This window comes from Prunus dulcis, chromosome 5 (assembly GCF_902201215.1).
Source record: "Prunus dulcis chromosome 5, ALMONDv2, whole genome shotgun sequence".
Taxonomy (NCBI): Eukaryota; Viridiplantae; Streptophyta; class Magnoliopsida; order Rosales; family Rosaceae; genus Prunus; species Prunus dulcis.
The window spans coordinates 2,627,775-2,654,142 of NC_047654.1; the positions used below are offsets into that span (position 1 = coordinate 2,627,775).

A 26,368-nucleotide genomic window follows, 5' to 3' on the forward strand; every position below is an offset into this window, starting at 1 on the left:
TATCACTCTAGCAGCAACCAATATATTTCTTAGAAATTGGGCCCCCATACAGGTGTAGAAGTTCAAATAATACACTATTGTTCAAATAGCAAATGATTTCTATCGTCCTTAGAACGTCAGTAAAGGGCATGAGTTGAGGTTGATTCAGAGATGTATCAGACTTCAGACTGAATAGATATACTTCCTATGACGCATCTTATGACACATTCTAAGCTGAGGCGGTGCAAAAAAGTGGATATCATTGAAAGAGTTATATAAGTAATCACCTCCGCATTACTTCAAATACACTGTACAATATCACCAACAGTGGATTAAATTACATAAAAGAAGAGGAGATGAAGTTTAAACCAAAACAAGATCCCCTTCCTGTTGATCTTCTTGTTCCTCGGGCAGTCTTCCTTCCCGATATGGCAGAAGAATACGCTTAATATCTTCTGCACTTAGAGTCTCATACTCTAAAAGTGCATTTGCCAATGCATGTAATGCCTTTTCATGCTGAAAAATGTGAAACAAGAAAAGTCAGTGAAGTCCATGATTGCCAAAAACCAAACGTGAATGCTGGCTATTCCTATAGAATACAAACCTTTTTCAGAAGGGCTTTTACACGATCATATGCTTCTCTTAACAGTTTCACAACCTGAAGAACAATTTAAACCAATTTAGATCCAAAACTAATTTCATCATAATTTAATAATAAAGACCTGAGATTCCAAGAAAATACTTCAGCATCAATACGAGATTGCATTTCGGGGCTCGGTCGATCTTTGATATGAACTGGCCCAATTGTGTCGCTCATGCCACAGCTTGAAACCTTAAACCGCAAAGTTGACAATAGCATTAAATGATTAACATAAAAGTGTATATGTCTTAGCAGAAGATGGACATCGAGAAATAATTTGTTGTTCAGTCACCAAACAATGGAAATTGTGAAACAAACATTACAAAAGTAGAGCATATATGTAATAAACAAACAGATGCGGAGGAACAAACAATGACTTCAAACACAACAATTTTACTGCTTAGACAAAAGGGAAACTTGGACTATCCGAGGAAAACATAAATTTAATTAGGAAGAATATTAACTTACTTACATGAGTACCTTAATGGAATCAATACTGGATTTCTTAAAAGATGGAATTTACATACTTGGATAAAGAAAATACCATATAGTGGGCAAGCTCTGAAGCTGTGTGTAGATCACTGCTTGCTCCAGTGGTGATATGATCCTGACCGAAGATTATCTCTTCTGCCACTCTTCCTCCCATGCAGACATCAAGACGGGCTAATAACTGCCTCTTGCTAATTGATGTCTCATCATTGGAGGGGAGCTGGGTGACCATTCCTAAAGCAGATCCACGAGGCATAATTGTTGCCTTGTGAATTGGATGTGCCCCCTCGGTATTGAAAGCAACAATTGCATGACCACTTTCATGATATGCCGTGAGCTGAATGATGTGTAATTATTTTAGTAAATAACAATGCACGTTCAAACTGTAAGCATTTTGGACTTCAACTTCCTTGTGAATGATATGCATACCTTTTTCGAGTCTTCAGATATGAACATTGTTTTCCGCTCAGTACCCATAACGATCCTGTCCTTCGCAAACTCTAACTGTGTAGCAGTCAACTTCTCAGCGCCTTCAACCGCAGCTTTAATGGCAGCAATATTTACCAAGTTTGCAAGATCTGACCAAGATTACAAAGAAAAATGGAAATAAGAAAGTGGGGAGGTTCATGCCAGCAGAGACTAAAAATTTATGAAACAATTTTCTATGAAGATGCTAATTTCATATATTGAAAGGAGCCTACCTGCCCCATTGAATCCTGGTGTACCACGAGCAATAGCTTTAACGTCTACATCATCACCCAATGGTTTATCCTGTAGATAGAGCTCCAATATCTCTTGACGACCTCGCACATCTGGATTAGGAACAACAATCTGCATAATAACATTTGTAACTCTACTCTCTTTAAAAGTAAATAAAACAATTGACCAATAAATTGATAATAAAAGCGACATAAACCTTGGTCCAAAAAAAAAAGGCAAGATAAACCTTAAACAGATGCCCATCAATTGATTCTGTATGAATACTGGATTCTCTTTTATTGAGTAATCTTGAAAAATTACAACAGGGGACAAATTGTGTCCTGAAAACCTGCTGCCAAACTTACATAACAAACTAATGCTATAAAAGCTAAGAGACTTGAGTCAGTTCCCGGCACAAAAACATTCCCTCTGGAATGCCATAAGACACCTCCAACTTTTTTTTCCAAGTCCTTGCACAAGTTAAAAGCCAATTCTAAAATTATGTTTTTTTTGGCAGAATTAGTGTGGACATATATAGTAGAATTTCTTCTACCAAAACAAATGTAGACGAAACAGAGTTAAAGAAGGAAATAGTACAAAACAATGGACACAATCTCCAGTAGAGCAGAGGTCTACAAAGCCTTAAAGTACAACAAAACTAAAACATCAACAACCTTAATTACAACAGAAAACCAGTTAAGAACTAAAGGAACTAATAAACAGCTTTATTCAAATTTGAAAGAGCTATCCTTAAAATGTAAGGTAATGGAAGCCCGAGGAGATTGCCAAAAACAAACAATATTCCCACAAATAAACCTGTCCCCTCAGCCCTCAGATTCTCGAAAATCCTCTTATTCCTCTCCGCCCAAATTACCCAAAAACTAAGCATCACAACAAGAAAGCAGCTAGAGAAAAAATTTAATGGCAGTGGAACTATGTTGGGTAGACAACAATCACAAAGAGATGATTGAAGAATGTGGAATTATCTAGAGAAAGCTACAAACTTGTGGCTAGAATAATAAATCCAAGTCAGTGGACTTGGTGATGTTGGCAAACAATACCTATAAATATGCATGAATGTACTCATATAAGGTGGAGTTAACCAATAGAATTCCCAATCTATATGGAAGCAAAAAAAGCTACCCAAACCAATCTATGTTGTGGAGCTTCTAAGAAAGAAGCTCAAGTAGCCAATAGCTACAACAATCAAATGTGGTGGCCAATAGCCACAAGGGAGTTACAGAGTGAGCTACCCAACCTAAAGAGGGTGATGATTAGCCAAGAGGTAACCCACTCAAGGTGGCCAATAGCCTCAAGTTCTATGTACACCAAGCTAAGTACTATCCTCCTCCATTCTAATAAAATCTTTCGTTTCAACTATTGTCCTATACTTCCCAAACCCCTTCACCTATAAACCAACAATGGTATCAGAGCACACACTCAAAATCCAACAAGTGGTATATCTTCCCCACAACCATAAGCTTCTACCCCATGAGGAGTCAATCTGACAAGGGGTTTGGTAGTTGAAACAGAAGAAGTGGAGATTTCTTGTTTGAAGTTTCTGGATGACACAATTTTCTTCCTTTGCAAGGGGGAACAAAATTTTAGAAATTTATTGATGATTTTGGAACTTTTCAATACTATTTCAGGATTGAAGATAATAAAAGCATAGTCTTTGACTAGCAAACCCTAGCTCATTGATAATCTGATGGGGACATCATTGTCAAACCACTTAGAGTTTATGAGAGAAAGAGATGGAAGAAGAGTAGTCATAATCCAGTTATGTCATTGTGGCTGGATTAATTGCTCTTCATCTTCTAAAGTTCTCCATTAGAGACTTTTCATATTTCTTTGGGAGTTTCTAGAGTTCTGCAATCTATTTATTTTCTTTAAAAGCTTTAAATAAGTGTCTTTAGGTTTTCTAGTCATAAAGTCTTGGTGCATGTTTCCAGTAATAAAGTCTTAGTACATGTGATGCAGGAGCATCTACGAAGCTCTCTAAGATTACTTAGGCCTGTGAATCAATTGAACTAGGGTTCTATTTACTTTAAATTATTAGTTACTTATTTTCTTTTCCTTTTCTTACTAGGATTTGGTTTAATTTCTCGTTTAGGTTTTTAATTTCCTATGTCAATTAGGTTTTCTGTATTCTAGTATAAATAGGCTAGTTAGAGACTTTTGTATGCAGTTTTTGTTGATCAATATAATTTCAGATTTTAGTCTATAGAGTTTCTATTGGGATTTTTCCCTAGAACTCAATTATCTTCATTCCAACTTCGATTCTAATGCTTTATCCTTCTATTCTTTGTATTTTGAGTATGTTTGGGTCGCTGGACAGCAGCTCATAGCCGCTGCCCTGCATCAAATTGGTATCAGATCCAGGTTAATCCTTGCTCCACACCATGGTTGGATGTGCTCGAGGTTGTGGACGAGGGAACCGAGCCCAACAAATAGAGATGGCTGAGATGTGGCGTATCATGGAAGAGTTGTCGAGAGCGGTGCAAGCCCTCCAACGACAGGAACACGCAGATGCCTACATGGAAATTCCAGAACGCAACCGCAAACCTTTAGACATACCAGAAGATGGTCGTAAGGATGACTTTGAAGAAGAGGTAAACCCCTTTCATGAAGCTGGAAACCATGGTGATGGTGATCGAGGTGGATTGGAAAGAGCTGTTCACTCTAATTCTTTAGTTAGTTTCGTAAATTTAGATATCCTTCCCATATTTGATCGTTGTTTAGAAGAGGATTGTGAAATTTGTTTTCAGGTTGAGAAAAGTTTTGATTTTGACAATGTATATGGTAAGAGTAAGCAAGATGAATCTAGTGTAATCTTGAAGATGGTGGATCAAGAAAAGGTTGGGTCTGAACGTTTGAAGGAACACAATCCATACAAGTTTGAAGGCAAGGTGATACAAGAAAGTCTTGAAGGAACCATTAGAGATGAGATGACTTCTAGTGATACTTCTGAGTATATTGATTTTCTTGGAGTTGATGCTTTTGATTTGAAGATTGCCAAGAACTTTGTTGATCGTGTCAATCTAATGGCTTTTGGATTGAACAGCTTTTGGGCTGCGAGGTTGTATACAGTGTAGATAACTTGAATTGTTCTAGAAGGATTAAATATTCTAAGTATCTATTTCTTTGGAGTGGGAAGGTTCAATTTCAAGGCCAAAGTTCTATAGACAGTTTATGTAAGTGTAGGTTGTGTTTGGACAGTTTTCAGCAAAAGGTTGGAATTCGAAGACGAATTCTTCACAATCTGGTGGAATTGATACAAGAAAATAAACATAAGTACTCAAGAGTGGTTCAATATTCGAAATACCTCTTTGTTTGGAAAGGAAGAATTCAGTTTCAAGCTTCTCATGGAGTATATTCGAAATACCTCTTTGTTTGGAAAGGAAGAATTCAGTTTCAAGTTTCTCATGGAGTCTTCGTTGATAACAGTTTAGACTCGAGGATGAGTCTCTTCCAACCTGGGGAGTTTGATGCAGGAGCATCTACAAAGCTCTGTAGTATTACTTAGGCCCGTGAGTCAATTGGGCTAGGGTTCTATTAACTTTAAATTATTAGTTACTTCTTTTCTTTTCCTATTCTTATTAGGATTTGGTTTAATTTCTTGTTTAGGTTTTTAATTTTCTACGTCAATTAGGTTTTCTGTATTCTAGCATAAATAGGCTCGTTAGAGACTCTTGTATGCAGTTTTTGTTGATGAAAATAATTTCACACTTTAGTCTATGGAGTTTCTATTGGGATTTTGCCCTAGAACTCAATTATCTTCGTTCCAACTTTGATTCTACTGCTTTATCCTTCTATTCTCTGTATTTTGGGTATGTTTGGGTCGCTGGACAGCAGCTTATAACCGCTGCCCTGCATCAACATATATCCAGTAATAAAGTCTTTCGTGCATGAATTTAGACTATTTGTATTTGGGAGTCTTAAATCTTAGTTTTGGGTATAAATATATGTAAGTGCCTTGGGCAAAAGCAATGAACTTTGATAAATAAACAGTTATGAGAAATTTTCCGGCCTACTTTCCTGCGATGGGAATTTTGGTGCAAAGCTAAGTTTGTCCTTATCTTTATTATTAATAGGTTTGCTGTTTAATTGCCATTATTCTATCAAGTACTTGTTTCCTTGTTGATATTCCAGCCAATTCTTCTTTTATTGCCTTGTTTCTAAACTTGTTTTCATTGAAGCCTAGAAAAAGATAATCTCGAGCCTATATGGAATTTAAAGACTTGGCATTAGACTTTGAACACATCCTACACTAGAGGAATCTACACAATTCTTGGAACCACTTACATTCCGGATTTTAAATAGCATCATGCGGGCAACAAAGTTAACTAGTTTCATGCGTATTTCCTAGTGTGAATTCCTTGTTTGTTGATGGGTGTTGATGCATGGTAAAATTTAATAGCTTGAGTTGATTCTAAAATTGATCTTGGTACTAGTTAACTCATATGCTGCATCATAATCTGTACAATCTAGGATAAGAACAAGAAAACGAGTTTATGACATGAGAATTGTCTTTCCCAGGGCTAAAATTTGAACCCCAAATTATTGAATAACAATATTGGAATCCCAGGTGCTTGCATGCAGCCTATTTTCTTCTAATGACAGAATAAAAAAGGGCATTGGAATCTCCACAACCATTTTGCCAGTAATACCCCATTCGTCTTCCTCAAACTACCCACCCCAAACCTCCTTTTTCTTTCACATTAGACATGACATCCCATCTGATAATCATTTTTCATTGAAGCTTCTACAGAAATGAAAGGTTACAAATCTAGAAACATTTTTTTTTTTTTTTTAAAAAAGAAACAAATTGTATTAAAAGAGGGACGAAATACAAAAGTGGATAAGAAAGCCACAGCAGGCAGAGAAGAAGAACAAAGAAAAAACAACCCAGCTCTCACAAACCAAAAAGACAACCCAGAACAACCTTAAGCTCTAAAACCAGACAAACCCCGCTCCCTAGACAACCACAACTAAACTCTCAACGATTTGGTCATTTCGGAACACCAACACCCACTTTTCTAACAATTTTTCTATCTAATTTCCCTCCCTCAACCTTACTAGCAGAGCCCAAACCAATAAATAAAAAAAGAAATATAAGAAAGTGTAATCCACAGAAAATATAAATAACTTACATGCCTATCAAATCTACCAGGCCTTGTCAGAGCTGGATCAAGAATATCGGGCAAGTTTGTTGCAGCCATCAGAATTATTCCCTGTAGAAATGTCAAAACTTCAGAAATAGTAGAAAGGAACCCATAAATACAGAAAGATCCTTTAATATACCTCATTCTGCTCAAAACCATCCATTTCAACAAGTAGTTGATGCAGCGTTTTCTTTGTATGCCCTTCCCATTGTTTCCGAGTGGATCCAACAGCGTCTATTTCATCAATGAAGATGATGCACGGAGCCTGTGAGAAATGAAAATCATACAAAACGCAATCAGAAGACATGCCAAGGAACCGCTTGCATGACTTCAATAAAGTGCAGAGTTTTAGAAAATCTAGAACAGTTAAGACCAAAATTACCCTATGAACACTATTGAGTTACTTAAATGGGGGTCGAATGACTAGACGCATGACAAAATTTGTAAGTTTCCTTAGGGAGGCTGAACTTAGGGATCTTAGGCTACTTCATCCAGTTTTGGGGAGAGGTTGGCTTGTTCAAAGCAGGATGGTTTCTCTTCTCTCCTTTCAGGGAGGATCTTTTCCCTAGTTTTAGACCAGGAGGTGATGTAGTACAGCCCGTAGGTATTAGATTAAGCACTTAAACAATAGAACAGAGAAAAACATAAGAGATCGAGAAGAAAATATAGATCGAAAAGACGAAAGAAAGGGAAAAACAGTAGAACAAGAAGAATATCAGAGATCGAGAAGAAGAAAATATAGATCGAAGGGATGAAAGAAAGGGCAGAAATCAGAGAGTTCTAGAAAAGGTTTGCTCAATATTCAAATCTGAATTTTAAAGAACCACATGGGGTCATAGCAAAATAAAATCTAGAAATAATAGGATAAAAATCCTTTGCTTAAACAGAAATCCTAACGCAAATAAAACAGGAAACTTAAAACTAGAAATATGGAAATCTGGAAAAGTAGAAGTCCTACTAGTAATTGGAAAACTAGAGAATCTAGGAAACAAACGAATACATTAGGAAACTAATAAATTTAGGTCCTACGAGCCCTGCATCAGGAGGCCCTTGTAATGATTGTGTCAGATCATTTTGCCATCATCTTGGATACCAATACTGTGACAAGGTGTCCCTCACCCTTTAGGGTTGACACTTGACAAGATGGAGTAAAACCATAAGGGTTTCAAGGAAAACTTCAAGAACTGGGGGGAGGAATGTTGGGTTCAGGAATGGACATATTACGGAAGTTGAGGATTTAAAAAAGGAGCTGAAAATCTAGAAAGAGGATTTGGTGATATTAGACTAAGGCTGCTGTTCCGGATCAAACAAAAGAGATTGATATTCTAGAGAAAAAGGGTGAGACGGTACCATGAGGCACGACAGCAAAGACCTTAGAAACAGGTTTGTAGAATTGACCAATGTTACCTAGAACGGAGTTCGAGTTGATACTTGGAATAGGGTATGTTAGGGTAGACTTAGTTTGTAGGGTGTTTTGGGTCATGGTTTGTTTTGAACTCTTAATGCGATCGATAATTTTTGAATAAATTACACATTAGGAGGTAGCCCATACCTAAGGTTTTTGGGAGCCAGATCTTTAAAAGGTTAGTAAGGGACTAGATGGGTGGAAAAAGGGTTCCTTGTCTTGGGGTGGTAGCTTTGCGCTGACCAAGCTAATAAACCTTCCGCCCTCATACAAGAGCAGAAGGCTACAGCATTTTCTTCATCGGTGGATGAAGATGGAACAAAGTAACTTCTGGTTGACCATGGTCCCAGAAAAAGAATACAATCGAGAAACGACAAGCATAACTAGAGTAGCCATACATACAAAACTATTTCCAGATCTATGTGTCGAATGGAACTCAAAGTTCTAGACTCACTTTGGTGAAAATCGGGTAGTGAGTAGTCTTCCAACCTGCTTCATGTCTCCATTTAAATTATCAGTTAGGGTGACAAAAACAGTTGAGAAATTATTTCAAGAAGGATTGTTTGCGGGAAGGTCGAGAAGAGTGTAGAATAGATCATCTACTCAGCTTAGTCAAAGACGGAAGGAGAAAGGGGGAATTGGTACCTTGTAATCTGAGTAAAAGGAATATTGCTCTCTGGGAAAATAGTTGTGGTGGTTTCCCTTGAACAAGATTCTTTTTGGCTCACGATTATTAGGAGCAAGTTTGGATTGCATTCTAATGGGTGGGTTTTTATTTTTATTTTTATTTTTTGCTAGAATAAGTTAGTTGATCGAAACTAGATCTTGTGGAATGATAATGAATATCAGATGATACATTTTGTACCTTGCTAAAAAAACTGATCCTTGCCAAACAACATCTTGTCTAACCCCAAGGGCAAACACCTAAGGAACAGGAACAATTCTCAAGACAAAACACTCATTGTTTGGAATCCGTGTCTAGAATAGGATGTTAACTGTCGAGGTGAGTCTTGAAGAAGCTCAAACATATATCACGGTTCAAGACTTGAAAAGTTCATGATGGCTAAATGAAAAAGCTCTTCCTAGGTATAAATGAAACATAATTAGCATAAGAGTGCATCTTCGGAACAAGTTTCAAATGCATATCATTTGCCCTTGACACATATGATTTACACAAGAAAAATTTCATTAGATTGTTGTTTTTGTGTACATGATTCTTCATACCTCAGTCCCAACCGATCACAAAATTTCTATGATTAATTGTTGCACGTTTACAGTTGGTTGTGTACTCTACAAAGCATTTCTGATTGATTATGCATGGATGATCCATATTGTACCTTCCCTGCGACTCATCAGGACTGTCGTGCTGGATCTACTTGATTTATTTGTTTTATTGTAAATATATAAATACTAAGTTGTGTCCACTACTATCTCAGATTGAGTGTTATTAATTCCGTTGTTCAGAGTGATCAATCCTACATTTCTTTGTGGTAGATTTCCCCTATGAATTTCCTTTAACTTACACAGACCAATTCTTCAGTTTCCTCGCAAGCCTTCGAGCCAAACGTCACACAAATTAACTCTGTTGCTTCTGAAAAATCTCCTCTGTCTTTAGTAGCATCCCTAAAACACTTATCCGACCACTCTGCACAACCTAAGTCCACTTTTGTGGAATAACTTCTCAATCTATTTCTCATCATCCACCACCCCTACAAAGCCTCATCTACCTCAAGTTTCCTATTTTATTTGGATTAGGATTTCTTTCCTCGAATAGGTTTAATTTTCCTTTTCACTCTAGGGTTAGATTATTATAAATACCCTTCTATGTAATTCATTATGGAGTTGAGATTTGAGATATTAAGAAAAGTTTACCTTCCAGAGATTGGAGACTCCTTGGTGTGAAGCCAAACCCCTGGAGTGATTCCAGACCTATTCTTGTTCGTTCTATTTTCTGTTTTCCATTGTTTTCACTTCCCCTAAACTACCTAAATCTACAATTCACCCATGTCCTACATCAACTTCTCTCAAATCTCGCAAGTTCTTTTTCTTAACCAGTCCCATTTTACACTGGAAATACATATTGACAGAATTGACATCATTCTGGCTCTCCATGTTCTATGTATGCAGCTATATAAGTAATATCAAATTATTCCACCTTTTGATTCTGGTTAATGTTTCATGATGAATAGTCATCTCAATAGCTCAAAGTTTTAGTAAGCCCTTGGGGCTAGCCAAAGTGGTGAGGGCATGGGGGTAATGGTAACGATTAGGATAGGTCTAGAGTTCGATTCCATCTAGTGTAACCAAAATAGTGGAATGTCTTAGTTGCTTAATTAATCAATTTAGTACATAGTCCCATAAATAATTTTTTTAAGGCATGCCAAATTGCCACCCAAAAATGCCTCATAACCAACAAACCTTTTTTTTGGCTGCTTGGAATAAGGATCTTACACGCCGAGCACCAACTCCAACAAACCTGTCATCCAAATAAGTAACATGAGATCACTACAGGCTTGGCAATGTCAAGTAATTCCCAGATATAAGCAATATCAGTTCACACAACACAGCTCATATCGTAAGCAGTGACAACAAAAATCAGATCTCAATTGATTAACGCTCATACATTAAAAGAAAAAAAAGGAACTAAAGAGCAAATGAACAAAAGAAAACATACAAAAGCTTCATCTTTGAAGAATGTCACACAAGCATACATGAGTACGCTGTTGAGAAACAGTAAAGGCTGATATATTTGTGGTGCTGTTTATAGCAAAGTAATAAGATCAATAATTATTCATATCTGAACAGCCGGATGGCCAAAAATACCAACAGAAACTTCATAATAATATCCCAATCTAAGTATATGTATCAACTAAATAGCTTGAAAGACCAACAGAAGCTTGATAATTCACTGCCACAAATAGGGAGTAGCAATGCTTTGAAACCCATCCAAGATCTGACATTCAACAACATGCTTGAAGTTAAACAATTCTAACTTTCTAAGACCAGAACCACTGACTAGCAAAGCTTTACATGGACCTGATAATGATCAAGTTAATGTGAAACAAAATGATGGGTGTAATTCAATTTTCAGGTACAGATCTGATAATAATGGGTTAGACATGATTTAACAAGCCAAAAAAGACCGCAGGGAAAAGGTTCATACAGATGGAAGGAAAAAAGCATTACAAGGAAAATGGTATTTCATTGAGAGATATGTAACAGGACATGACGTTTTTAAAAGCTGACATGGATAACAGGTAAGAATTTATAATAACATATTCATTGTACTGCATTGAACAATTTTAAATCTGCTACAATTGATTTTAACCATCACTGGGAAAAGTATAATTATTTAACCAGTCCAAAAAACCAAGACTGCAAATTATCCTCAAAACAATCTAGCCAAATAGCATGCGACGAGACTTATTTAAATGAAATGAAAAGTAGAGATACCTAAAATAAAATATCGGAAAACATAAAGCTTTCAAAAAATAGCACAATATTGAGAGATTTTTTATATGTAAAAGCATATAAGATGGCTCACATTTCCTCAAATTCAGATCCTGCTCTATAGAAAAATGGTACACCAGCTTCTCCTGCAATAGCCTTCAAGGTCCAACATAAATCAGAAATTTTTTTTTTTGGAATGTTTTTATAAGAAACATAATTTCATTTAAAAGGAACAGAACAATACAGAGGACAAGCAGTCCGCTGATCTAGCTAGAAAATGCCAGCCAGCTAAACACAACAACAAAGATTGCAAAACATAGCAAAAAAACAAAGTTACATGGCAGCAGACCAGTAAAGACTAGTGAACACCAGAACTCCAAGCATACAACTAAGCTTGAAAAGAATTATCCCAAAATTCAGAAGATACCAACACCCCAAAAACAAACTCTGTCCCATAGAAGATCCATCTCCACATCCCTTGCTCCACCAATAAACCTATATTTCCCACATAACAATGAAACAAAAGAGGCTGGAGTCGGTCAACTGAAATGGTTCTCCCTAAACAGTCTTCTCCATAAGGTCAGAGCAAGGGGGCAATGGAGCAACTGGTGATCTGAACTCTCAGAAGATATTTTTTTTTAACAGAAACTTTACAAATTCAAAAAATAGAGACGAAGAAACAAGCAAGTGGATAAGGAATCCACAAGAGAACAAAAGAAAGCTACAACCTCAAGACCAAAACAACAAAAGAATTAAGGGTTGAGGAATTATGGGACAGAATTAAATTTTGGGCATCCCTTTGGGCTTCGGTTTCGGGCCAGTTCAAGGACTATCACTACTCTACCATCATGAGAGACATGATGGCAGTCTTAAGATGATTTTACTGAAGCTTTGTGTTTTTCGTGTTTTTTATACAGTTTGTTTTTCAATCTTAGTAGGTCAGACTCTTTTTTTTGGTCTTCTTGTTTGATCGAGGATTTTTCCTCTTGATTATCAATACAATGTTTCTATTCAAAAAAACAAAAAAAACAACAAAAAACAACAAAAAAAAAAAAACAACAAAAGAAAGCAGGCCAAAAAAACAAACAAGAAGGCCAACCAGGAAAAGAGGAAAGAACAACACATCACTTCACAACCGCTAACAAATAACGCATAATAGAAGAGACAGCCAAATAGGAATAACCAAAGCCCATTATGCCTCCCAAAACTTCACTCTATCCCACATTTCAGCCACCCCCACATCTTTGTAGTCCTAAAAAATTCTTCTGTTACGCTCCAAGCATAATTTCTAGAACACTGCATGCACCAAGCAACCCCGCAGAGCTTTAGCGTTCTTCCCCCTACCCAGCGCATCAATCTTGGAGGATAACAGCGGAAAGCAACCTTTAGGAATAACCCAAGCAGTATTAACTTCCCACAGAAGTAACCACCACACCTTTAAGGAGTAGGAGCAGTGAATGAACAAATGATCCGGCTTTCCCTGTCCATATTGCAAACAGTGCACCAATGAGAGGATAAGCACATAAAGGGGCGATGCCTCTGCAAAGTGTCACAAGTATTAACTTTCCTAATGGCAACCTGCCAAAGAAGAATTTTAACCTTTGGGAGAGTCTTAGCCTTCCAAATTTGAGAGGATAAAAAAGAATGGCACGAGTATAACCCTGAGTGATCCAACTTCCGCTTCTGTTGTCCCTCCTAGAGGGAACCAATCTAACTCCATCCAGGATAACCAGTAACCCAGTCGCCACATCTATCTCCCTCAAAGTAAGGTGCCTTCCAAATCTGAAATCCCAAATGTGAGGGTACACTCCAGAACTCACAACAGAAGAAATACTGGATTGCTTCTTACTGGACAGAATGAAGAGTCTGGGGAAAACCTCTTTGAGCACACCTCCCCTACACCAATCATTCTCCCAAAATCTCACCCTATCCCCTCTACCACCCACAAAATCACAGCCTTGAAGAAATACAGGGTAACCACTAAAAATGTCTTTCCACTGGTTACGACAAGAGCCACGAGATAAAACATTAGCATTCCAGCCATTAGCACTCACCCCATAAATACTCTTGATCACCTTGTGCCAAAGAGAATTACGTTATTTGGGGAATCACCACAGCCACTTGGTACACAAAGCCACATTCCTCACTTTTAAAGAACCCACCCCTAAAGCGCCATTATTTTTTCATCTTTCAACAACCTCCCACCTGACCAAGTGAGTTTCCTTCCCATCATCCACACCTTCCCACAAGAAATCTCTCATTAGCTTCTCCACATAACTCACCACACGGCTCGGCATTTTGAAAAGAGACATGTTAAATAGGAATACTTTTCAAAACAGCCTGAATCAAAGTGAGTCTTCCACCTTTGGATAAACATGTCTTCTTCCACTTCTGCAGCCTTTTCTCTACCTTTTCCACAACCAGATCCCAAAAACAGTGTGTTCTAGGATTCCCACCAAGGGGAAGGTCCAAATACAACATAGACCAAGCCCCCACCTCACAGCCCCAAGCCTCAGCCATCGTAGCCAGCTCCCCCTTGTTGTAATTGATGCCAATTAATAAGCATTTCGACTTATTAATTCTCACACCTGATACAAAACAAAATAAATTAAGCATCTCCAGAAGATTGTGCCAATAATCCGGCCTGTCCCCAATGAAGAAAATAGTGTCATCGGTAAATTGGAGATGGGACACCTCCACCTGATCCCGACCAGCAACAAGACCATGAAACACATCCATCTCCTGAGCTTTCTCAAGAAGCCTACTCAGCACGTTAATCACCAAGGTGAAGAGAAAAGGGGAAAGCGGGTCCCCCTGTCTCAACCCTCTAGAAGCCTTAAATTTTCGTATAGGCCTACCATTGATCATGATAGAAAAATTTGCCAAATAAAGACAACCCAGAATCCAGCTTCTCCACCTTCCCCAAAACCTTTTTCTAACCATAACCTCATCCACAAATTGCCACTCCACATGATCATATGCCTTCTCAAAGTCAATTTTAAAAACAGAACCAGCCGCATTATGTTTCCTACTCTCCTTCACCACCTCATTAGTGATCAAGGCAGCATCCAAAATCTGCCGATCCCTCACAAAAGCACCCGGGGAAGTGGAAATAGTACTCCCATCACCTCCCTTCATTCTACAAGTCAAAACTTTAGAAACCACCTTATACAAGCTAGTCACAAGACTAATAGGCCGAAAATCACTCACTTTGACCAAATCCAACTTTTGGGTATAAGGCAAATGAACGTTTCATTGGTGATAACGTTGATAATGCCAGTGTTGTAAACTCCTCCATAACCTTCAAGAAATCCTCTTTAACAGTTTCTCAACAAGATTAGAAAAGAAACATAGAGAAACCATCAGGCTCAGGAGATTTATCTCTCCCGCAATCGAAGACAGCCCTTTTGACCTCCTGCTCTTCAAAGGGTCTCTCAAGCCAATCAGCCTCAGCAGAACTAATACAGTTCCAATTTTGGCCCTCCAAGCCCTAGCCCCCCTCATCATTACTGCTATAAAGAGTTTTGAAAAAGTTCAGAATTTCAGTCTCAATATCCCCTTCATTTTCAATCACCCCAGCACCCTCCACTTCCAGCCTCTCAATAAAGTTCCTCTTCCTCCTACCATTGGCCAAGTGACGGAAAAAAATTTGTGTTCCCATCACCATCTCTAGCCCACTCCACTTTTCCCCTCGGTCTCCATCTCACCTCTTTCTTATGAACCAAATCCCCAACAAGAATAATGAGATCGGCCCTCCCCTTCCTCGACACAATCCAGGCCGTAAAGACCTTCATTCAAATCAATTTCTGCAATTTTTGCTTATGCCTCCCTCTTAGCAGCAACCACATCCCCAACACCTCTTTACTCCAAACTTCTTATTTCCCCTTTAAAGATTTTAACCTCCTCATGAATTTGTAACCCTTCCACCCCTAACTCTGATCTTCCACCCACCACTCCTTAAATTTCCTCTTAAAGTCAGGGTGCTCCAGCCACATGTTTTCAAAGCGAAAAGGACCCTGTCCCCACTTCAACTTAGAAGTATCCAGCTCAATAGGGCAGTGATCAGAGATGACCCGAACCAACGCCTTCTGTCTGACATTGAAAAAGCAATCTTCCCACCTACCCATGAATAGAAAACGATCAAAACTTCTACACAGAGCATTTTCTCTAAAATTAGACCAAGTAAAGGAAGCATTGAGAAGACGAAGGTCCCGAAGATTCGTATCGCTAATGAAGTTAATGAATACCCTCATGCTGCTCGTCATCCCACCCCCATTAGATTTCTCAGCGATGTATCTAACGACATTAAAGTCACCTCCAATGCACCACTTAGCACCACACAACCCACAAAGAGCAGCCAACTCCCAGAACCGACTTCTTTCCCTTGGCCAACAAGGACCATAAATACCAGATAGCCACCAGTCAACCCCTGAATTTCCTCTAATTTTAATAGAAGCCGAAAACTCCCCAATTTCGGAGTCAGAGACGATAGAGATATCCTGAGTGTTCCATATAATTGAAATACCACCAGACCTTCCTGTCGGAGGGACACAGACCCAGTCCCTAAATCTGGAACCCCACACCCTAGTCACCAATCTCCTGTCAATCACTTCTTTCTTAGTCTCTTGCAGAATCACGATATCTGGCCTAAGCCGCACCAACTGCTCCTTCAAAATCATCCTCTTTCTTCTGCTTCCCAGACCTCTTATATTCCAAGTAATAATCTTCATTGATTAAACTGAACAACCCTTCGTAACATCTCTGCCTCCAAACTGTCCACTTCCAACTCTGGCGACCCTTCCGCCTTCTTATGATACTTGCTTCTTGATTTGCAGGATCGACTCAAACTGTCCTGGAGTAAGTTCTTCTTGATTTGCAGGATCGACTAAAACTGCCCCGAAGCATTTTTACTCATCACAGACCAGGGGGGATAGAGACAACAAGAAGACTATCAGCTTTAATATTTTAGGGCTTGGTTGTATGTCATCTCCAGCTAATTAGGGCTCAGCTTCAGCCCCAGCAACTTGGGCAGGGCACCCAGTTCAAGCTGCCCTAAGCTGCCATCCTGATTCCATAAGTAACACGTAATGAAGTTTTCTGGTTTACAATGAGGGAGTCTTTCACTTCAGGTCTCTTTGGTGCGATGTTAGCTGTTAGTTGTATCAATTATTGTTCTAAAAGATAAATAGAAAGGCACCAATGATATTATGTAATATGCATTAAAGTACTTTAAAAACAACAGGAATATACATCTATAACCTCTCTCACACACACAGAGACACACAAATACAGAGACAGACAGACAGACAGACAGATATTTATTTGACTTTCCTCCATTTTTGTGTATTTGACGATCCACATTTAAAACAGAACCACTCATGGATGTATCTAACCAACATGTAACCGAATACAATTACTTCAACATTTATGGGTTTATACCCAATTGGTCTTCACAAGTACCGTGTAGAGTCCAATGCATATCTGCATTCAGGAGATTGACATATAGATGTCCCAAAGGTGCCAATTAAGTCTGGAAGGTGCAAAACCCAAAATTGTTATATCTAATTCATCCTAGAGTTAACTCCACTCCTAACATTTCTCTTTCGCTACATGCGCTGGCAAACTAATGTTTAAAGTTGTATATTTGATGGAGTTCCCTATGTATGAAGCATTATATTAGAACCAAACCTTACATTAAAACCAAATGTCAAACATCTTAATACAATGCTTGTCATTAGGCAGCATGACAAACTTTTGGAGAATGAATTCCAAATTGTACCCTATTGATCTACAACAGTGTCAAGAAGCATTACTGAGATCCGCTAAATCCATCCAAACATAAATTGTCAAGATAACTGTAAAAATAAATCAACTTACCTTAGCAAGCAAAGTCTTTCCAGTTCCTGGTGCTCCTGTCAAAAGAATTCCCTGCAATTTAAGTATGCATTAGACTCATATGCTATATCAAGCCCAAAAAAAATTTCATATATAACCCTGGTTTAAAATGTCAATAAAAAAGGGATCATATTTAACCATGAGGAAGAAAATATCGATGAGTTGAAATTAACAGAAGTTTCAGTGGCAATATCAACGTCAATGAAAATTTAGGTAAAAGTTACAGAAACAATGAAGATTCACTTTAAAACATGAAAGTCTGCATAAAACTTCAGAGATATCGGCGACATCTGGAAATTTTGCCCAAAAATCCTTCAGTTGTCACAGATATGTAGCTCAATATCAGAAAACAGAAAAGAAAAGGGCTGGTTTTCAAAATTGACTTCGAGAAAGCATACGACCATGTGGAATGGAATTTCGTTTTCCATTATGATTAATGTCAACTTTTCCATTATGAAAAAAACCAAGAGGAAAGTTCAGAGCCTCTAGGGGATTAAGACAAGGGGACCCGTTATCTCCATTCCTATTTACCTTGGTTAGCGATGTTTTAAGCAGAATAATAGAAAGGGCTCAAGATGTTAACCTAGTTCATGGAATTGTATCTGGTCATGATCAAGTTGAAGTTTCTCACCTCCAATTTGCAGATGATACCATTTTCCTTTTGGATGGCAAGGAAGAGTATTGGTTAAATCTGTTGCAGCTGTTGAAGTTGTTCTGTGATGTGTCTGGGATGAAGATTAATAAGGCTAAAAGTTGCATTCTGGGGATCAATTTTAGTATTGAAGCTCTGAATAACATGGCGGGCAGTTGGGGATGCGAGGTTGGTTGCTGGCCTATGGTTTACTTGGGTCTTCCTCTCAGGGGAAACCCAAGAGCTCTTAATTTCTGGAATCCAGTAAAGGATAAGGTGGAGAAAAGACTTCAAAAATGGAAGAGGGCTTGCTTATCCAAAGGTGGAAGGTTAACGCTAATCCAAGCGGTTTTGAGCAGCATTCCTTCTTACTATATGTCACTGTTTAAGATGCCTATAGGAGTGGCCGCCAAGTTAGAACAACTTATGCATAACTTTTTATGGGAGGGTCTAGAAGAAGGGAAGAAATGTCACTTGGTCAGGTGGGAAAGGGTGACTAAATCGAAAGAGGAAGGTGGTCTTGGAATTGGCTCTTTAAGAGAAAGAAATGAAGCCCTCAGAGCTAAATGGTTGTGGAGATTTCCACTTGAAACCAATTCGCTATGGCATAGGATCATTAAGAGCAAGTACGGAATTGACTCAAATGGGTGGGATACTTAACAGATAGATAAGGTGTCTTGCAGGAATCCTTGGCGAGAAATTTCGAAAGGGTATAATTCTTTTCTTCAATGCTGCAGATTTTCTGTTGGAAATGGGGAGAAAATTAGATTTTGGGAGGATCTTTGGCTGAAAGAAGGGATTCTAAAAGATCTGTTTCCTAGACTCTCTTCCTTGTCTAGGAGAAAAAATCAAAGTATAGCCCGTTTTGCTAACAATCATGAGATGCCTCTCAATTGGGATTTTGATTTCAGAAGGAATTTGTCCGAGGCTGAAATAGCAGAAGTGGTAATACTTTTGGATATATTGGGGAACGTGAGATTATACGGTTCTAGACCGGATCGGAGATCTTGGGAGATTGAGGAGCAGGGTTCTTTTTCCTGCAAGTCTTTCAGGTCTTTTCTTCTCTCTACCACTAGAGATGTCTTCCCCCCTTTCAGCTCAATCTGGAAGGCAAAGACTCCGCCTAAAATTCAATTTTTCGTGTGGCTGGCAGCAAATGGTAGGATTAATACTTGCGATTGCATTCAAAGGAGGCAACCAAAGATGTGCTTATCCCCCTCTTGGTGTGTTCTTTGCAAAGAGAATGCAGAAAACATTGATCACTTGTTCATTCATTGTTCGTATTCCCTAAAATTATGGTGGAGGATGTTGGGTGCTCTCGGAGTGGAGTGGGTGATTCCTAAAGGGTGTTTTGAGCTCCTTAGTATCAATCTGAGGATTTCGGGGAAGGGGAAGAGAGCTGGAATCCTTCGTGATTGTCTAGTTCATGCTATTTTCTGGAATATCTGGATGGAGCGAAATCGAAGAATTTTTCAGGGTCATACAGGAGTAAGGGTTGAGGAATTATGGGACAGAATTAAATTTTGGGCATCCCTTTGGGCTTCGGTTTCGGGGCAGTTCAAGGACTATCACTACTCTACCATCATGAGAGACATGATGGCAGTCTTAATATGATTTTACTGAAGCTTTGTGTTTTTCGTGTTTTTTATACAGTTTGTTTTTCGATCTTAGTAGGTCAGACTCTTTTTTTTGGTCTTCTTGTTTGATCGAGGATTTTTCCTCTTGATTATCAATACAATGTTTCTATTCAAAATAATAATAAAAAATATATCAAAGATTCTGTTTAATTTCAAGCCAATAAGAAATTTAATGGGTATGTTACTGAGGTTTTGGAAATTCTAATCAGTGTTGCAGTACCCAAATCTCAACTACGACCGATATATCAATAATTTCATCACCGAGTATTACATAGCAGACAATAAAGAGAAAAGCAAATATAAATTATCAAAGTACAAGTTTAGGAAACAAATACTACAATACTAAAGTAATTTGACGGAAAGACGACTTTTGTTGATGCCTTCTTCAAGTAGCAAGATAGTAAAAGGTAAAACTGTGGAGCAGAATGAACGTACAGAAGAGAACTCAACTCAAAGTAACGTATAACCCAGAAGCTAACACAAACCTTTGGCAATTTGCCCCCAAGGCGAGTAAACTTAGTTGGGTTCTTCAGGTACTCCACTACCTCCTCAAGCTCCTGCTTTGCGTCATCACAACCTTTCACATCTTTAAATGTTTTAACATTCTGCAAGAAAACAAAGAAAATGGCAGGAATCCTGATCAAACGGTATATTTCACATCAATGATAGATCCACATCCCACCCCCCACCCCAAAAATAATAAACAACCTCCCAAACCAAGAACGTGATTGCTGCCAAGGACAGTAACAATTTTTTAATTTATTTGTTTTTTCTAATAAGAAAGAACCAATGTAGTTAGCAATTAATAGGTAATACGGCGTTACTAAATAGTACACAACTTGAAGTGAAACACGAAACTAATTACTCAAATTAGACAGTTATCTTCCGTGTATTAGCCTGCTCTAAATCCAATTTACATTAGAAGTTTTAGCACTCACCTAAATTCGGGAACCTAAATTCTTTAATCTTCTTCTGTCCATAAAGAAATGCGAGAGAGAGAGAGAGAGAGAGAGAGAGAGAGAGTGTGTGCCATTTGACAAACTAAATGTAGTACAGAGGATTACTTTTACGATTCTGGCTGTTGTATTTTGGGTGGATTTCTTGTTTACCAATTGTACATGTAGGTTTTTCTTAACAAAAATTGGTGTTTCTTATCACAAAAAACAAAAAAACAAAAAAAACAAAAATAAAAACACCTCTGATCACAGAAGATTAAGCATCTACCTTTTCTGGAATGACTTCTTTATTCAACTCTTTTGGGGCATAGGAAGAACTTGAGCCAACACCAGAAGTACCTATCCCACCCAAGCTCCCTATGTACTTTTGAAGAGCAGCAGCACCCATGAACCTTAGCAAGTTCCACATTCAATAATAGGAATACTAAAGATTAACAGCAAGCAGTAACTAGTAAATACGGAGTGAGAGAGAGAGAGAGAGAGAGAGAGAGAGAGAGAGAGAGAGACTACAGAAAGGAATTGCTCATACCACACTAATCCAACAGCAACTGTGAACAGGATAGTTGAGATAAGCTCTTGTGCAAAACGAGATTTGTTTGATACTTTAGGTTCAACCTAATAAATGAATCGTGGATCAGGATTAGGGACTAAAAGAAAAGTAAGGGGAGGGAGAGAAAGGAGTGAGTAGATGGAAATCAAGACGAAATAAACCAGGCCAAAGCACAGAACGCGGACAATATTTTTCTGCACAAAGATTACAAGTTGAAATGAGACTTACCATCACCACATGCAATGGCTGCTTCTCATTTATGCCAGGGTTGAGAAAGGGCTCATCCATGTTGCCTAATGCACGCTGCTTCAACTCTTGCAGCTGCATATATACTCACCCATTATTCAAACAAAACTACTGCATCACAAGGAACACAAAAAGAAGATGCCACGAAAAAAACTGAAAAAGGAACTGAGGAAGTAATTATAAGATGAAAGAGCACAGTTAAGATTAATAGAAGGGTGAAGGGGCTTATATTTCTTGAGTTGTCTCAACTACAGCATAGTGCCATTACAATAACAACTGACATTAGGTAGTTAAAAAAGTGTCTTGACATCTTTTATGTTTTTCTTATATGTGTCTACTGAGGTTCAATAAAGATATTTCCTTATTTCTTCAAAATAAGGGCAAGAAGATGATTGCCAGCCCACTGTGACCCTACTCTGAATTGAAAGTTTGTGCAACTGTAAATATATATAATAGTTCTTTATTTTAGTTATGGGAACAGGTGGGAGAAAGAACATTAATTCTTTCTTTTGGATTAGTTATGGCAGATGGTACTATTATAGAAGTATATTGCTAACATCTGAAGTCTAGAGTTTCACAAACAACCTTCAAAGCAAACATGCAACACATGCTTTGAGAGTTAAGGAGAGGCATTTTCAACCAATGTATCAACCTAAGGTAGAAAGAAAAAGAAATGATGGATATGGTGTTTATTGACATGGAAATTACTAGTAGTCTTCTGGAATATAAATGAAATCTTTCCAGCTTACTGGGCTTAAACTGAATACACCTTTCTCGTAAAGCACACATCTGATGTTGTGGAGTGGTCAAGCAGCGCAAGAATGAAGATAATCAAAGAAGAGTAGATTTTCCAGTCATATTATGCTTGCATCAATGGTGGAGGAAGTGACATGGACCCATTATAGACTTTTCATAATCTTATCTTGGTAACATTCCAACTAAAATGCATCGACAAGTTACTGCACATATCTATCCATATATTCAAATTATACAATGACCAAGTCCCTTTGTCTTTGGCGACACAAACTCCTCTCAAATAGAACCTGAGTACATGGGACCTGTAGGTAACTGAAAAGCAAGTTCCCATAAGGAGCTCTGGACGTTAAAATAAGAACCTACTTCTAAATTTATGTAATGAGCTTGTATATTCTGGAATCCCAAATTTCCTATCTTTTCTAGCCTACTCTTCTACAAATGCATAATCATTAGGATAACTGTATCGATTTTACATTGTACAAGAAAGGAGATTAATTGATTCCATCCAAAAGAATTTCATATTCTTAGTGCCTCTTTTCCTTTTTCCATCTGTGGCATATTGGTGGTTCATTGATATAACTTGAACCCTTAGAACCTCCATTTAAACACAAAAGGAAAAACACTTAGTTTGTGTTTGAGATAAAAATACAATATCGATCACCATCCAGGACTAGTAGATAAGAACCTAGAAGTTCCACAAACAAGATGATGATGATGATCTTACAGTGGATAAAAAACTGTACAGGAGAGTTTAATTTTTCTTTTGGGTGGGGGAGCAAACAAATTATACAATGCAGGGTCACATGATTACCAATGAAGGAAGACTAGAAGGCTTTCCAGATTCCTCGTCTGGAAGATACTCAGCAATAGTATCAGTGACCACAAGAGCTCGAAGATACTCTGCAACTCCTTTACTGTCCACACTATGATCCCTTTGTTCAAAGCGCTTGATGACAGACTTAGGACTGAAAGAAAATATCAAAGCTTAGTTAAATACGAACAGTGCAGGGCAGGGGGAGTAGAGACCCAAAAGGTTGACGACATAGGTAAAGAAATAGATCAAACCAATTGCTTTTCTGTCAGTCTTCCAAGGAATATGAAAAATTACATAGCATACATGACTACAGCATACATCGCTTCAAACATAAACACACCAAATCCTATTTTGACCGGACCAAACATGATGTACATGTACAATTAAGAAAAATGTAACTAAAGTGATTTAACATAAAAGTATATTTGGATTGTTAAAAATTGCAAATTTATCCTACACACTCAACTATGAAAAAAGTTTTATTTAATTTAACGATGCAGCAGCTACAGCTTGGTTAGACAAAAAATATCCTCTTTGGCATACATTGCCCCAAATCTGAAAATAAAGCCTTTTTAGAATAAAGTGAAGTGTTTGTTAAGGCTTGGGGCCTTCAGCAAATCAGATTAGATTGGATGAAAATTTAAGTGTTTGCTGAAGGCTTGGTGCCTTTGTACCTCTTCTACCTTCTCTCTCTTCTTTCTAAGTTCTTCTCCATATCTTTGTCTTCTCTGAAATACAGCAACCCTAAACCTTACTTCCTCTCTAAAAAATTTACTTCAAATTTCCATCATCAACCCACCATAACCATACTTGAACACCCATCCTGTGCTGTCCAGCATTATTTAATCTCCAGAAATATTGGAAGTAAAAATCAATAAAATTGAAGCTTCTTTGGTACTTAGTTAAAACATTCATTTTCTTTCCCTTTCCCAATTTTCTTATCAACCAACTAGAACATGATTAAAGAAAGAACAAGTTCAAAAAACTGGTTGACACCCTTAAAAGAAAATCCTTCAATCCCAGTGGAGAAACTTCCACTCCAAAAGTACGCCTATTTGGTTCCAAACAAAGGGAGCGCAAACAGCACAAGGGGATAATCTTCCAAGTCCCAACAGCCCTATTATTCCTCTTCACAAAACCTCATCTCCACGGGCATAACAACCACACAATACAGAAGATGGCACAATCCAAGAAAGACCAAAGCAAAGAAAAAGAGATAACCCCATAGCTCTTGGGAGACAGGGCAATGCAAGAAAATACGACTAATCGACTCCTCTGCATCCTTGCAGAAACAACACTGAGTAACAACTACCTGCCCTAGTTTAATCAGATTGGTAACACAGTTAAAACTTCCCCAAAGAAACAGGTTTTTCCACCATTTACATAGACTAATACAGTGATATGGTTTCACTTTAACTGGTTATCACACTATATAACAACAGCAACATAACATTATATACTTTAGAGAAGAAAAAAATTATTTTCTGAGTGACAATAGAAATTATAGCACAAAAACCCTATAGCCTAACCTGTGTTTGTTGAGCTCAGCCAGCAGAGCACTCTGCTTCACGGGGTCCTTGGGATTGGCATCGGCCTCTGCAATCAAAAGCTCCAACCGTTTTTCCTGCAGCCAAAATGGCCACCAACTGAACCAATTGGAGGCCAATACCTTCTCAAATCTTCCTTTTGCAGTTGCCCACAACCCCATCAAGAACACCACCAATGGTATTCCAGTCCCACTCTTTCCCTCAGCTTCCACCTCTTTCTCACTCTTTCCATCCCCTTTCTCCAAACCCACTTTCCCAAACTTACTCTTCACCTCAAATTCCAATTTTTCGCCTCCAAATTCATCAGTTTCCGGTTTCCCCACATTTGAAACCGAGCTATTCTCAGCACTAAATTCCTTCAAACTCGAATCCTTGACCTCAGAACTTAAATGGGAATCCACCAAATCCGATTCTTGATTTAAATTCGCATTCGCATTGTCAGGGTGCAATGTGCAAGAAACCAATGAAGTCCGAGGGCCAAATCCGAAATTTCTAGAACTTTGTGGTGCAGAGAGATAGCTATTAGGCAGAGATAGCGGGAAGTAAGTAAAAGAGGCGCAGCGGGAGAACTGAAAGCGTTTCACTTTAGAAGAAGGAGTAGGAGAGAGTGAAAGGTTAAGAAGAAGCGAACCTTGCAGAGTGGTCATTGTTTAGGGTTTATCAAAAATGGCTCTTTCTCTCCCTCTATCTCCCCCACCCTCTCACTCTCTCTCTCTCTCTCTCTCTCTTGTACAAAAATGGGTGTGCAAAGAGACGGTTTTGTTTCTCTTCTTTCGGTCAATGTGCGCAAAGACAGAGTTTGAGAGCCACAAAATTGCGTGACAGAGAAGATTAGAGGTAAGAGAGAAAAAACCTTATCTTGGGATTGAAATTGGCGCCGGCTTCTAGTTTGTGGTTTTACAGATGGCTCTTTGTCTATTTCTATTTTACAAGAATACCACTACTGAGTCTTGAGTCTAAAACTCAATCCAACCAGACACCGTTCCTAAGCAAAGTGGAGTGACGCAAATGCCCCCCGTTTTATTGTTACTCGTCCACTAAACCTTTTCTCTGTTCCCTTTTTGCCCCTCCCCATTTAGATGCTAATCCGCGACTGTTTAGTTTGTACAAAGACGTCGTTCGTTTCGAGCCAGCCTGGTTGGCCTAATTGAGGGATAGTGATGGGATGCGCTGCTTAGATTTTCAGGATTCATTTGGGGCCGTCAATTCCTGTTTGGGGATGCGCACTGCGAATTTCAACCTTCTTTTGGTCTTCATCTCATCGATTTGTTTGTTGGTTGAGAGATTCTTCATCATTCGTAGAGCATTGGTCTAAGAGATCTTCCATCTTTGTTGGCTACCACAAGTCGGCCTTGGCCCGAATGTAGACAGACAAATGCATTCTCGGGGTAAGAATCTTTTGAAAGATTATTTTATCCCAACTTCTTTATACTCTGATGTTGATTTCCGAATGCGATATAGAATGCAACCCCATTTGTTCAATAAAGTCATGCATGATGTTTGCAATTA

General features: G+C 38.3%; 1 protein-coding gene across 1 annotated transcript; it reads right to left on the bottom strand.

The window, feature by feature from the left end:
* On the bottom strand, positions 1 to 25,798 carry LOC117627805 (ATP-dependent zinc metalloprotease FTSH 11, chloroplastic/mitochondrial). The gene is made up of 17 exons (XM_034360053.1): positions 24,842 to 25,798; positions 23,310 to 23,463; positions 21,725 to 21,817; positions 21,476 to 21,561; positions 21,215 to 21,338; positions 20,476 to 20,595; positions 17,705 to 17,755; positions 11,922 to 11,983; positions 10,796 to 10,853; positions 7,112 to 7,237; positions 6,961 to 7,041; positions 1,810 to 1,939; positions 1,538 to 1,686; positions 1,164 to 1,445; positions 722 to 811; positions 584 to 637; positions 1 to 495 (listed from the first exon to the last, which is right to left on the bottom strand). The coding sequence occupies exons 1-17, from the start codon at positions 25,504 to 25,506 to the stop codon at positions 343 to 345; spliced, it is 2,478 nt and encodes an 825-aa protein (XP_034215944.1). The 5' UTR covers positions 25,507 to 25,798; the 3' UTR covers positions 1 to 342.
* Positions 25,799 to 26,368: the final 570 nt, after the last annotated feature.

Excerpts from the sequence above, each read along its gene's own strand:
- LOC117627805 (XM_034360053.1), bottom strand. The coding sequence starts at position 25,506 with ATGACCACTCTGCAAGGTTCGCTTCTTCTTAACCTTTCACTCTCTCCT. Across the intron at positions 1,446-1,537 it reads TATCTGAAGACTCGAAAAAG|CTCACGGCATATCATGAAAG; the intron begins GTATGCATATCA and ends CACATCATTCAG. Across the intron at positions 496-583 it reads TAAAAGCCCTTCTGAAAAAG|CATGAAAAGGCATTACATGC; the intron begins GTTTGTATTCTA and ends CACATTTTTCAG.